The sequence below is a fragment of the Hyla sarda genome, chromosome 3 (assembly GCF_029499605.1).
Source record: "Hyla sarda isolate aHylSar1 chromosome 3, aHylSar1.hap1, whole genome shotgun sequence".
Taxonomy (NCBI): Eukaryota; Metazoa; Chordata; class Amphibia; order Anura; family Hylidae; genus Hyla; species Hyla sarda.
This window is the reverse complement of record NC_079191.1, coordinates 389,001,698-389,016,189: the sequence shown is the minus strand read 5'-3', so window position 1 is coordinate 389,016,189 and position 14,492 is coordinate 389,001,698. Positions and strand designations below refer to the sequence as shown.

Genomic DNA, 14,492 nt, shown 5'->3' with positions numbered 1-14,492 from the left:
GGCGCTACCTGATACCACAGGTGTGTTAATAGTTTCTTTATTGAATACCCAATATATCCTTGCTCCTATTTAGTATATGCATACTCCTTGACAAAGCCGGTCACGGTGAAACGCGTTGGAGGTGATTGCAGTGACGTGGAACCTATCTTCTTTTTACATGTGGGGTCAAGTATTTACATTCGGACACCTTCACTTTTAGCACCTTATTTTTTGTTTTCTTGCACTGCTTTTTTACATTTATTGTATACACTTATATTTCTGTGTTGCACATTGCACTTTATACATATTTATATTTTTAAGGTTAAACACACTTTTTATGCTTTAAATAGAGTGTCACATTGCACGTATTTTATAGCAACAGGTGTTTTTATGATCCATTGATGATCTGTTGACCCCCACATTTACGCCTTTTCTTTTTTACATCCTTTTCCCGTCCCTGCCATCTTTTGCATTTTTTAAGTTAATTTATTTACATATATATATATATATATATATATATATATATATATATATATATATATAAAATAATTTTTTTTAAAAATTATACAAATTGCGCTAATGATTACTATTTTTATGTATGTTATATAGCTATATATTATTATCAATCTTTTTTGCTTGTGTATGATATATGTATTTTTTGTAAAATAAAAAAAACTATAATTATTAAACTTGATGGTTATTGATTTATCAGATTAATATATTTTTAATTTATTTTATTATATACATTTTTTATTCTTGGTGGGTTTACCCTATACGCTGTAGTGGCGTATTTATAGGTTTTTTACTCTCATCATGGAACAGACTTGATTCCATGATGGGAATAGTAGTTCCCCTGGCTGCGTGAGTCTACGGGCAGCTGGGGAGACTACAGTAGTGCTCGTACTACTACCCTTATCATGGTACAGAGTATGTTCCATGTTAGAGGTAGTAATACAGGGGCTGAGGAACTGATCGCACCAGGTCTCACTTCTGAGACCCACTGAGATCATAAGCTATTAACCAGAGGAGCGGCATACTCCCCTCCCCCGCTATGTATATTTTTCAGTCATGAGCTTTATATTCATGCTTAAATTGTTTTTTTTTATAGCATTTTAGAAAAAAACAATACAAGAATATTTAACAAGTGTCAAGTATAATTATAAAGATAATATGCATTATACAGTGGTAAATACATATTTTATGCAATAATTGTTTTTCTTTTTTCATTCATATTCAAATCCCCCGCCAGAGCCCTGAATGGCCGGCAACAAGTGGCCATTCACAGCTCTCAGCAGGGTTTTTAAAATTCTACAGTGAGGAATCTCACTCCATTCCCCACTGCTCATCTCCGTAGCTTACCCCTGCATCTCAGAGCTCAATCACAGCACACAGCGGGGACATGTCACTCTATTCCCCGCTGCACATCCCCGTATATTATATTGTTTAGCAGGAGACTGCATATGGGTTTCCTCCTAGCATTCTCCCAGCCCTCTGGCAGGGAGCGCATCGTAAGTGTTCACACTGGTGCGGTGCTCTGTGGCTGCCATTGTTGCTGTAAAGCTTTGTCTGTGCCAGGGGCTTGGTCGAGCAGCAGTGGGGCTGCCTGGCCACCGGGTTGTTCCCCCTGTGTGCTTGGTGTCGCTGGGGCAGTGGTTGCTGCCCAGCGCTCTGCCAGTGTTAGATTGGGGACCCACTCTGACTTGGTGGCCTTAACGTGGCAAGTGGGCCTGTACTTTTTGATCAAAATGTATACTAACAACCTGTTAGTTTTTCAAATTATGCTGAGAAACAAGTAGATCAAAATACAAATGGTGGATGTGCGGCTATGTTTCTATTTCTCTATTTTTGTTTTATATTGTTTTGCACTGTAACTTTAAGAAATGTAAAGGATACAAGTCACAGCAAGTCTACAGGGCTAAAAGTCACAGCAAGTCTACAGGGCTAAAAGTCACAGCAAGTCTACAGGGCTCCCAAGGGTTACTCTGCATCTCCTCTGCTCTACTCTGCATTGTGAGGATTGTAACATCTATGCCTCAGTAAAGACAGTGATCTGTAACCTGGCATTGGTGTTAGAGATGAGCGAATCGAAGCTGACAAACCCGAATTCCTTACGAATTTCATAAAATATTTGATTTGCAACAAATGCGAATATCGCTGCAACTTTATCACGCGAATCGCTTCATTAAACTCCATTTACTGCGGTCCAGGCTCCAGGGCATCTAAAATGGTGGATCCACATGTCAGTACATGGGGCAAGAAACGCTGGGAAGGAAAGGTGGGAAGGAAGGTAGGCGGGATGACCCTGAATCACATGCAGGATGCAGCCTATCAGCAGCCAGTCACCCCTGTGATGTGACAGCCTTATATATACGGCAGCTTATCATATCATTCATTACACTGCATAGAGATAGGACGGACATCGCTGTGTGTGTTACACAGAAAAGCTCATTCCAGCAGCGTTTCACATCCTAGTCATATCAGTCACTGCTGGACAAAGAGCAGTGTTTTTTTTCAATGAAAATGATTTTTACTGCAGCCATTAACCTCCCAGTCACTTTCTTCAGCATTGTATTACAGAGAGGGGCAGAGAGCTGTGTGTTATCTCATGCATTTCAACAAGCTGCATCAACTTCATGAACCTTAGCAGAGGAGGCAGGAATAATTTTTCAGCGCAATTCTGTATCTTTGTTCCACAACAAATCATCTGCTGGTTATACTAGTCTGTAGATGGTATAATACCCAGCAGTCCATTCCTAATAGTCTTTAACGGAGTGCAATTTTGTGTTCAGTACACAGCTTTTTTGTGCTACAGCACTGTTGTGTACTGCTGGTGTTGTGCAAAAATAAGTTTTTTTTAAGCAAACTGTACCGCATTTTTCTGCACACCGCATACCACATACCTACATCTAAATAGTGTACTATTTTGTACCTGTTAATCTGTCAAGGGCCAAGATACTGTGAATGTCCAGGCAAAAGTAATCATTGGCTGGTGTTTTATTAAAATACAATTTTTTAAGCATACTGTACCGCATTTTTCTGACTTCATAAGTGCATACCACATACCTACATCTAAGTAGTGTATTATTTTGTACCTGTTAATCTTTCAAGGGCCTAGATACTGTGAAAGTCCAGGCAGAAGTACTCACCAACTGGTGTTTTTATTCAGATACTTTTTTAAGTGCACTGTAGCACATTTTTCTGCCCTCATAAGTGCTTACCACATACCTACATCTAAGTAATGTACTATTTTGTACCTGTTAATCTGTCAAGGGTCTACATACTGTGAAAGGAGCCAAAAGTAATCACCAACTGGTGTTTTACGCCAATAAGTTTATTAACCCCTTAACCCCTTAAGGACACATGACGTTCTCATACGTCTCCATTTCCGAGTCCTTAAGGACACATGACGTATGAGAACGTCATGTGTTTTACCGGCCCCCCGCAACCATCTGGAGCGGAGCCGGTCCCCGATGCCTGCTGAAATCGTTCAGCAGGCATCGGGGCATATCGCCCAGGGGGGTCATTATGACCCCCCATGTCGGCGATGGCCGCAGATCGCTGGACAATTCAGTCCAGCGATCTGCGGCGGATTCCGGGTCAATCGGGTCTCCAGTGACCCGGTGACCCGGAATTATTGGCTGATCGGGGCCGTCAGAGACGGCCCCGATCAGCCAGAGCCAGCAGGGGTGAGGTGGCACTGGTGCCACCTCACGATCGCCCTGATTCGTCAGCCGGATTACCGGCCGACCAATCGGGGCGCCTGCTGCGGGTGTCACTCCCGCAACCCGCTCCGCCCCTCTTCCGGAGGACGTGAGCGGGTGCGGGACGTGCACCCCGGGTGCTGGGGACCCCGATCCCCGGCGCCCCTGTTGGGATCGGGGCCCCAGGAGCAGCGGCGGCGGCGGAGACGACGAGGGACTGACCTGATGCGGCTGGAACGTTGGAGGTGAGTGACAGCCTCCTGCTGTTGCTTAGCAACAGCTCCCAGCATGCAAAAAGGGCATGCTGGGAGCTGTAGTTATGCAACAGCAGGAGGCAGACCACCACAACTCCCAGCATGCCCTTATGGGCATGCTGGGACTTGTAGTTTTGCAACAGCTGGAGGCACATTCTTTCTATGGAAAAGTGTACCTTCAGCTGTTGTGTAACTACAACTCCCAGCTTGCACAATCAGCTAAAGTGCATGCTGGGAGTTGTAGTGGTGCATCTGGTGGTTGCATAACTACAACTCCCAGCATGCCCGTTGGCTGTCGGTGACTGCTGAGAGTTGTAGTTTTGCAACAGCTGAAGGCACACTGAGTTAAGTAGCAAACCAGTGTGTCTCCAGCTGTTGCATAACTACAATTACCAGCCAAAGTAGTATGCCTCCAGCTGTTGCATAACTACAACACCCAGCATGCCCTTCCGCTGTCCGTACATGCTGGGGGTTGTAGCTTTTGCAACAGCTGAAGGCACACTGGTTGCAAAACACTGAGTTTGTTACCAAACTCGGTGTTTCACAACCAGTGTGCCTCCAGCTGTTGCAAAACTACAACTCCCAGCATGCACTGATAGACCGTACATGCTGGGAGTTGTAGTTTTGCAACAGCTGGATGTTCCCCCCCCCCCCCCCCCAATGTGAATGTACAGGGTACACTCACATGGGCGGAGGATTACAGTAAGTATCCGGCTGCAAGTTTGAGGTGCGGCAAAATTTCTGCCGCAGCTCAAACTGCCAGCGAGAAACTACTGTTAACCCCCCGCCCGTGTGACTGTACCCTAAAAACACTACACTACACTAACACACAATAAAATAAAAAGTAAAAAACACTACATATACACATACCCCTACACAGCCCCCCTCCCCTCCCCAATAAAAATGAAAAACGTCTGGTACGCCACTGTTTCCAAAATGGAGCCTCCAGCGGTTGCAAAACTACAACTCCCAGCATGCACTGATAGACCGTACATGCTGGGAGTTGTAGTTTTGCAACAGCTGGATGTTCCCCCCCCCAATGTGAACGTACAGGGTACACTCACATGGGCGGAGGATTACAGTAAGTATCCGGCTGCAAGTTTGAGCTGCGTCAAATTTTCTGCCGTAGCTCAAACTGCCAGCGAGAAACTACTGTGAACCCCCCGCCCGTGTGACTGTACCCTAAAAACACTACACTACCACAAAATAAAATAAAAAGTAAAAAACACTACATATACACATACCCCTATACAACCCCCCTCCCCAATAAAAATGAAAAACGTCTGGTACGCCACTGTTTCCAAAATGGAGCCTCCAGCTGTTGCAAAACAACTATTCCCAGTATTGCCAGATAGCCGTTGACTGTCCAGGCATGCTGGGAGTTTTACAACAGCTGGAGGCACCCTGTTTGGGAATCACTGGCGTAGAATACCCCTATGTCCACCCCTATGCAAGTCCCTAATTTAGGCCTCAAATGCGCATGGCGCTCTCACTTTGGAGCCCTGTCGTATTTCAAGGCAACAGTTTAGGGCCACATATGGGGTATCGCCGTACTCGGGAGAAATTGGGCTTCAAATTTTGGGGGGTATTTTCTGCTATTACCCTTTTAAAAAATGTAAAATTTTTGGGAAAACAAGCATTTTAGGTAAAAAAAAAATATTTTTTTTACATATGCAAAAGTCGTGAAACACCTGTAGGGTATTAAGGTTCAAATTACCCCTTGTTACGTTCCCCGAGGGGTCCAGTTTCTAAAATGGTATGCCATGTGTTTTTTTTTGCTGTCCTGGCACCATAGGGGCTTCCTAAATGCGGCATGCCCCCAGAGCAAAATTCGCTTTCAAAAAGCCAAATGTGACTCCTTCTCTTCTGAGACATGTAGTGCGCCAGCAGAGCACTTTTCACACCCATATGGGGTGTTTTCTGAATCGGGAGAAATTGGGCTTCAAATTTTGGGGGGTATTTTCTGCTATTACCCTTTTTAAAATTGTAAAAATTTTGGGAAACCAAGCATTTTAGGTAAAAAAAATATATATTTTTTTACATATGCAAAAGTCGTGAAACACCTGTAGGGTATTAAGGTTCACATTACCCCTTGTTACGTTCCCCGAGGGGTCTAGTTTCCAAAATGGTACGCCATGTGTTTTTTTTTTGCTGTCCTGGCACCATAGGGGCTTCCTAAATGCGGCATGCCCCCAGAGCAAAATTTGCTTTCAAAAAGCCAAATGTTACTCCTTCTCTTCTGAGACCTGTAGTGCGCCAGCAGAGCACTTTTCACCCCCATATGGGGTGTTTTCTGAATCGGGAGAAATTGGGCTTCAAATTTTGGGGGGTATTTTCCGCTATTACCCTTTTTAAAAATGTAAACATTTTGGGAAAACAAGCATTTTAGGTAAAAAAATTTTTTTTTTTTTACATATGCAAAAGTTGTGAAACACCTGTAGGGCATTAAGGTTCACGTTACCCCTTGTTACGTTCCCCGAGGGGTCTAGTTTCCAAAATGGTATGCCATGTGTTTTTTTTTTGCTGTTCTGGCACCATAGGGGCTTCCTAAATGCGGCATGCCCCCAGAGCAAAATTTGCTTTCAAAAAGCCAAATGTGACTCCTTCTCTTCTGAGACCTGTAGTGCGCCAGCAGAGAACTTTTCACCCCCATGCAAGGTGTTTTCTGTATCGGGAGAAATTGGGCTTCAAATTTTGGGGGGTATTTTCTGCTATTACCCTTTTTAAAAATGTAAAATTTTTGGGAAACCAAGCATTTTAGGTAAAAAAAATATATATTTTTTTTACATATGCAAAAGTCGTGAATCACCTGTAGGGTATTAAGGTTCACTTTACCCCTTGTTACGTTCCCTGAGGGGTCTAGTTTCCAAAATGGTATGCCATGTGTTTTTTTTTGCTGTCCTGGCACCATAGGGGCTTCCTAAATGCGGCATGCCCCCCAAAAACCATTTGTCGCTCCTTCCCTTCTGAGCCCTCTACTGCGCCCGCCGAACAATTAACATAGACATATGAGGTATGTGCTTACTCGAGAGAAATTGGGTTTCAAATACAAGTAAAAATTTTCTCCTTTTTATCCCTTGCAAAAATTCAAAAATTGGGTCTACAAGAACATGCGAGTGTAAAAAATGAAGATTTTGAATTTTCTCCTTCACTTTGCTACTATTCCTGTGAAACACCTAAAGGGTTAATACACTTACTGAATGTTTTTTTGAATACTTTAGGGGGTGTAGTTTTTATAATGGGGTCATTTATGGGGTATTTCTAATATGAAGACCCTTCAAATCCACTTCAAAACTGAACTGGTCCCTGAAAAATAGTGAGTTTGAAAATTTTGTGAAAAATTTCAAAATTGCTGCTGAACTTTGAAGCCCTATGGTGTCTTCCAAAAGTAAAAACTCATACATTTTATGATGCAAACATAAAGTAGACATATTGTATATGTGAACCCAAAAAAAATATATTTTGAATATCCATTTTCCTTACAAGCAGAGAGCTTCAAAGTTAGAAAAATGCAAAATTTTCATTTTTTTCATCAAATTTTGGGATTTTTCACCAAGAAAGGATGCAAGTTACCATAAAATTTTACCACTAAGTTAAAGTAGAATATGTCACGAAAAAACAATCTCGGAATCAGAATGATAACTAAAACCATCCCAGAGTTATTAATGTTTAAAGTGACAGTGGTCAGAATTGCAAAAAACGCTCCGGTCCTTAAGGTATAAAATGGCTCGGTCCTGTTTTTTCATTTTCAATTTTTCCTCCTTAACTTTAAAAAATCATAACTCTTTAAAATTTTCACCTAAAATTCTATATGTTGGCTTATTTTTTGCGTCACTAATTCTACTTTGTAATGACTTTAGTCATTTTACCCAAAAATCTACAGTGAAACAGGAAAAAAAATCAATGTGCGACAAAATTGATGAAAAAACACTATTTTGTAAGTTTTGGGGGCTTCCGTTTTTACGCAGTACGGCAAAAATGACACATGACACCTTATCTTTATTCTCTAGGTCCATACGGTTAAAATGATACCCTACTTATATAGGTTTGATTTTGTATCACTTCAGAAAAAAATCATGAATACATGCAGGAAAATGTATACGTTTAAAATGGTCATCTTCTGACCCCTATAACTTTTTTATTTTTCTGTGTTCAGGGCGCTATGAGGGCCGCGCCGTGATCTGAAGTTTTCAGCGGTACCATTTTTGTTCTGATCAGACTTTTTGATCACTATTTATTCACTTTTTTGTGGTATAAAAAGTGATAAAAAAAATGCGCTATTTTGGACTTTGGAATTTTTTGTGCGTACGCCATTGAACGTGCGGTTTAAAAAGCAGTATCTTTTTTATAATTCGGACATTTCCGCACGCGGTGATACCACATATGTTTATTTTTATTTACACTGTTTTTTTTATTCTTGGAAATGCCGGGTGATTCAAACTTTTATTAGGGGAAGGGATAATTGAAAGGGTTAAGGATTTTTTTTACACTTTTCTTATGCAATATTATAGCTCCTATAGGGGGCTATAACATTGCATTAACTGATCTTTTACACTGATTGATGCATCTCCATAGGAATGGATCAATCAGTGTTTTCGGCGATTGATTGCTCAAGCCTGGATCTCAGGCTTGAAGCATTCATTCCACAATCGGACAGCGCAGGAGAAGGTAAGAAGACCTCCTCCTGTGCTACAGCTGTTCGGGATGCCGCGTTTATACCGCGGCGATCCCGAACAGCTCCCTGAGCTAGCCGGGCACTTTTACTTTCGTCTTGAGCCGCATGGCTCAGCGGCTTAGAGGCGGGTCCCAGCTTCACAATATGATGCAGGGGAAGCCGACTTCTTGACCCCGTCCTCCTACTTCAGCCCCGAAAGGGTGGCTACGTTTCTGAAGCCAGAGCCCCAGCCCATACCCAAATAACCCCTGCAGCTAAGGTAGTATTCAGCGATGAGCCGAAACTGCTGCAGAACATGGAGGAAAATCTGATGCTGTTGCCACTCTGTCCCACCTTCCAAGTCACCGGAGTTGGCCAAGGCTGCTCCTGTCTATGTTGCCCCATGTGAGAAGTTTATAAGTTTATAAGTTATGCAAAATTCAAGATATGTTCCTGGCATCTTGACAAGATGAAACGCTACGCTTTAGTACCTGGTACAATGCCGTGAACTTAAGTTTTTATATACCTTTCTAATTTTGTGCCTAACCACAATAGTGCCTTAAAATTGTGCCAAAAATGTTCTTAGTCAGGATTTTCGAGTGATGAGAGAATTGTAAATTAGATAGTCTTGTTAATCAGTCAATAACTTAACAATATTTTAGTAATGTGTTTTCAGCCAGGATTGCCTAGTGGTAAGAAAATGTGAAACCTAGTCAGTCTGATACAGTAGTCAGAAACATATAATATCTAGTGAATTATAAATATGCTGTATAATCGTCTATATTATAAAATTGTCTCAGGTTAAGATTGCTGTTTGCTACTTGGTATATCATATGAGTGCCCCAGTCCATACATGCCTATATATATATATATATATATATATATATATATATATATATACACACAACTAAAGGATAAATTGGCCAGCACCATTGATCCAAACTATTGTAAAAACCTGACTTGCAGGTGCAAGCTGCTGGGCTAAATATACAGCAACAGGAGAATACAGCAGCACACTGCTAGCACAAAGATATAGATGAAACATGAGTATATAGATAAAACATGAGTATATAGATAGAACATGAAAAGCTATACAGCTGTAATGCAATACATGAAGATATGAAACTATGAAAGTATGAGGTACTTAGCTTGCAAATTTGGCGCCAAATAGCGTGGACCGTCCCACCACGGTAAGGTGACTCCATTCTGGGACGGACCCTACACTGTGTATATGCCTCTGTGTGAACAGTACAACAGGCATTGCAAGGTCTGAAACATCCAAGGCACCTTATATACACCTAATAGAGGTGGGTGGGGTGCAGGAGCCAACATGGAGGTAGCCACTCCCCCGTATGTGTAATACAACCAAAGGATAAATTGGATCTATTTACAGCTGTTTGCAAAAGGCTTGAATGGATTTGAGAACAGGCATGAGTTAACAGGGACTGGCGGTAATGTGAATGAGCCCTTAGTGGCAATTACTTTATCACATAAGGTCTTGGAGATTTTAGCTTTTTTGCCATAATAAATGAAACACTTGAAAACTGCATTTTGTGTTTACTTGGGTTATCTTTGTGTGATATTAAAATGTATTTGATGATTTGAAACATGTAAGTGTGGGTTCCATATATCTGGTGTCCAGCACAGTGAACCAAGACTACAACTGACCACAACTGCTGACAAAGTGCATTTAATCTGCATTCATTATTGTGCAGGCCGGACGAGGGAAAGGCCGCATGATGCATACCCCATCCGGATCTCGTTCAGCATGTCCGACCATTCAGAATCCAAATTAAAGGGGTACTCCGCCTCTAGACATCTTATCCCCTATCCAAAGGATAGGGAATAAGATGCCGGATCGCGGGGGTCACGCCGCTGAGGAACCCCGTAATCTCCCTGCTGCACCTGGCAATCGTTTAGAGCATCGGGTGCAGTGCCGGAGGCTTGTGACATCACGGCCATGCCTCAATCAATCGTGACGTAACCACCACGCCCCCTCAATACAAGTCTGTGATCCCCATAGACTTGCATTGAGGGGGCATGGGTGTGACGTTTCGAGCCTCCGCTCCGCATCACCAGTCATCCAGCGGCGGGACCCCCGAGATAAGATGTCTAGGGGCGGAGTACCCCTTTAAGGAGCTGGATGAATCTGAACTGTTCCCTTCAAATGAATAGGATCAGTTCTACAATCAGTTTCCTTACCGGCACTTTCCTACAGCACTAGAGGGAAATGCAGACGGATTCCCAAATATATGTGAAAAAGGCCTTATTGTGACAAATGTGCAAAAAGAAATAGAAAATCAGGAAAGGGGCAAATACTTTTTGACAGTACTGTATGTACAATATATTGCTACTGGGTGCATCCATGTTCAATGGTCCATTTAACAGCTATCCCACTAAATATTAGGGACTGGGGTGTAGGAAAGTGTTTTGAAACCTTCTACCAACCATGGTTTTTGCAATGCAATTCCTGGCCAGGTTTTCTCATGCCAAACAGCAAGCCATATAGCAAACGTTATTATTTAATTTATTGCAATGAAACCTCTCCAGGAGACCACCTCCCTGTTCAGAACAGATTTTGTATAATGAATTTTCAGCCCACCACACATCTGTAGAAGACCACTTTTTAATGTCAATTAGAGTAATTTTTTGTTTTCACTTTCATATTTTCAATGGAATTTTTGTATTCTTTGTATTTCTGTGTGTCTCTTATCTTCTACCAAAGGAAGAAAACACATCCCCCATTCCAGTACACAATTTATTGTCCAGTAACTTTTGACATATATGTGGGCTTGTTATACTGGTTTGTTTTTCCAAATTAACCCTACCTGTTTATTTACTCTGTTATCCAAAAAGCCACAGCTCTGCCCACAACCATGATGTAACTTTTCCAAAATATATAGGGGGCACGTTACATTTAGGCAGTAGATCTTTACTTGAGATTTCTGCTAGCATCATTTACTTATTCTAAAAAAAAATAAGTTTGGAATTGGAATTTTTTTTGAATTGTATAATACATCTTACCTATATTTAGTCTACATTATATTTTATTTTGTCCTTATAGGGTGAAATTTCTTGGAAGATGCCCGTTCTGCAGGTGTTCAGCATGGTTCTGCTTGGCATAGCCTTAGTGTACTCCACTGAGATATGTCAAGAGACAGACTATACCAACATCAAGTGTGGAGCTCCAGGGAAAGATGGGCTACCGGGCACACCTGGCAAAAATGGGTTAAATGGGCGAGGTAATGTGCAGAATATTTTTAACATAATTCAGGCTGACATTTGGAAATGTTGTTTGTGAGACATAGGGGGGTATTCAGGAAAAATGGAGAAGGTAAATGTCTTTTTATTCCATTAACTCATGTGGTGGAAACTGTATAACTGCGCCAAATTTATTACATGGTGCAGGGCATGTGATAAATCTGGTGCTGATCGTATTTCTTACTTTAGTACTTCACTTTGTATGATGATTCCTCTGCCACTTTATGTGCAACTTTTAACCCGTGCGACAAATGTGCGCTTTTTTATTATTCCTGACCACAGTCAGTTTGTAAGCCAACAGAGGGCTGGTGTAGAATTGCACCTCAGTTAGCACAGTTGCGCCAAATGATGCAACAAACTGAAAAGTCGTACATGATACATTTCTGAACACTGCCTGATATCTACTTAAATCACCACTTGATATGTTCTTTTTTTAAAAAGTCTCCTAACGTAAGTTGCAATGAAAAGTCTCTAAACGCCATCTGAGTGTGACAAATTAACCCCACATTACCAGGGTAAAATCAATAATAGCTTTCCCCCATATTTCCTAAATATATATATATATATATATTTTAGGTCCAACAGGACCAGCTGGGCCTCCTGGTCTTGATGGACGTCCAGGAACAAAAGGTGAACAGGGACCACAAGGAGTGAAAGGTGAAGGAGGAGATATTGGAGCTTCAGGTAAGGACAATATTTCCCTTTTCTGTTGTATAGTAGTTTCTTTTGTCTTTACTTCTCTTTTAATATTATATTTTGGATAAAGTTTATTAAACAAAGGCAATAGAAGCATTATTTGGTCAATGATTTATGTCGTAATTTTTTGCTTTCGACAGTCACAGCGAAATGGATTTTTACTAAACAGTACAACAGCTCATTAAATGGGTACTCCACCCCTAGACATCTTGGATAGGAAATAAGATGTGTCATGTCTGATCTCGGGCTGCGGCACCCCAGGTGCACAGAGCAAACTTCGCTCCTTGGCGGATGACTGGGGATGCGGGCGGAGGCTTGTGACGTGAAGGTCATGCCCCACTCGTGTATTGACGGCCCCTCCGATAGACTTGCATTGAGGGGGCGTGACCATGACATCATGAGCCTCTGGCGCTGCACTCGATGCTCTAAACAAATGCCGGATGCAGCAGGGAGATAAGATGTAGGGGATAAGATATCTAGGGGCGGAGTACCCCTTTAAGGCTATGTTCACACTAAGGAGTTTCTGCTCGGATATTCCATTGCTGTCAAGGGGATTCCACAGCTGATATTCCTCTGCCTAAAGTATGAACACGTTCATTCTTTCGAAAAAATACTGTGCACAATATATTGTTAATAAAGTAGACAATTTAAGAATTTTTTTTTAAAGAGTAGCTGTCATTTTGAAAAAAATTGCAGCATGTCTAAAGTTTTGATCTGTGGGGGAGTGAATGGTTAGACCTCCGCTGATCAGGAGAACAAGCTGGGAGAAGCCTACACTGCCGTGCGCTTCTCTCCCTGATCTGTGTCACATGATCGAGACATGTTACTTAGAGTTACATTGCGAGTTTGTCCCGATCATGTGACACAGAGCAGGGAGAGCCTGAACTTCTCCTGGTTTGTTCACCTGATCGGTGGAGGTCAGAACACTCAGGCTATGTTCACACAATGAAATTTACATGCAAAATTCCGCACAGAGATTCAGCAGCAGCAGAGTTCCATTGATTTCAATGGGATTCTGCTGCACTGTTCACATCTGGATCTGGCGTGGAAATTCAAATTCCAGTGTCCACAGAAAGAATGGACACGTATTCTTTCTGTGGACTCTGCATGGAAATGCATTGCTGTCTATGAAACGTCGCATTTCGGAGCGGTCCTAGCGCCGGCATGTTCTGGCAGCACTCCTCTGTCAGGGGGAATGTCCACACAGAGATTTTTCGTGAAGAAATACCCACGTGTGAACATAGCTTCAGAACCCCAACAGCTCCCACCACCCCCAATATATATGGGGTCATATAGTATATAAAATTTAAAGCATATTAAAAAACAAAAAGTCCTGATATTAAATAAACTGCTGTCTTTGTGCACCACTGGGTATGCTATATATTGCATGTGATCTATCAAAGTATTCTTTTAAATGGTTTGACTTAAATAGTTTGCCATACATTTACTACAATACCTATTCTGAGGTGTAAAGGGGTACTCCCATCAACTGGTGACAGAAAGTTAAACAGATTTGTAAATTAATTCTATAAAAAAATCTTAATCCTTCCAGTACTTTTTAGGTGCTGTATACTACAGAGGAAATGCTTTTCTTTTTGGATTTCTCTTCTGTCATGACCATAGTGCTCTCTGCTGACCTCTGCTGTCCATTTTAGGAACTGTCCAGAGCAGGAGAAAATCCCCTTAGCAAATATATGCTGCTCTGGACAGTTCCTAAAATGGACAGCAGGGGTCAGCAGAGAGCACTGTGGTCATGACAGTAGAGAAATCCCAAAAGAAAAGCATTTCCTCTGTAGTATACAGCCCCTAAAATGTACTGGAAGGATTAATATTTTTTTTTAACAGAAGTAATTCACAAATCTGTTTAACTTTCTGGCACCAGTTGATTTAAAAAAAAAAAAAGAAAAAAGTTTTCCACGGGAGTACCCCTTTAACCCCTTAAGGACA

The 14,492-nt window shown here is 41.7% G+C and overlaps 1 protein-coding gene across 1 annotated transcript in view; it reads left to right on the top strand.

Moving 5' to 3' along the window:
• Positions 1-14,492, top strand: part of LOC130362863 (pulmonary surfactant-associated protein D-like) — a 73,818-nt gene that overhangs the window by 28,695 nt on the left and 30,631 nt on the right. Inside the window, exons 2-3 of the mRNA XM_056567958.1 lie at positions 11,653-11,830; positions 12,426-12,533. Of these exons, the coding sequence (XP_056423933.1) occupies positions 11,671-11,830; positions 12,426-12,533 (268 nt within the window). The 5' untranslated portion in view covers positions 11,653-11,670. The remainder of the gene's footprint in view (positions 1-11,652; positions 11,831-12,425; positions 12,534-14,492) is intronic.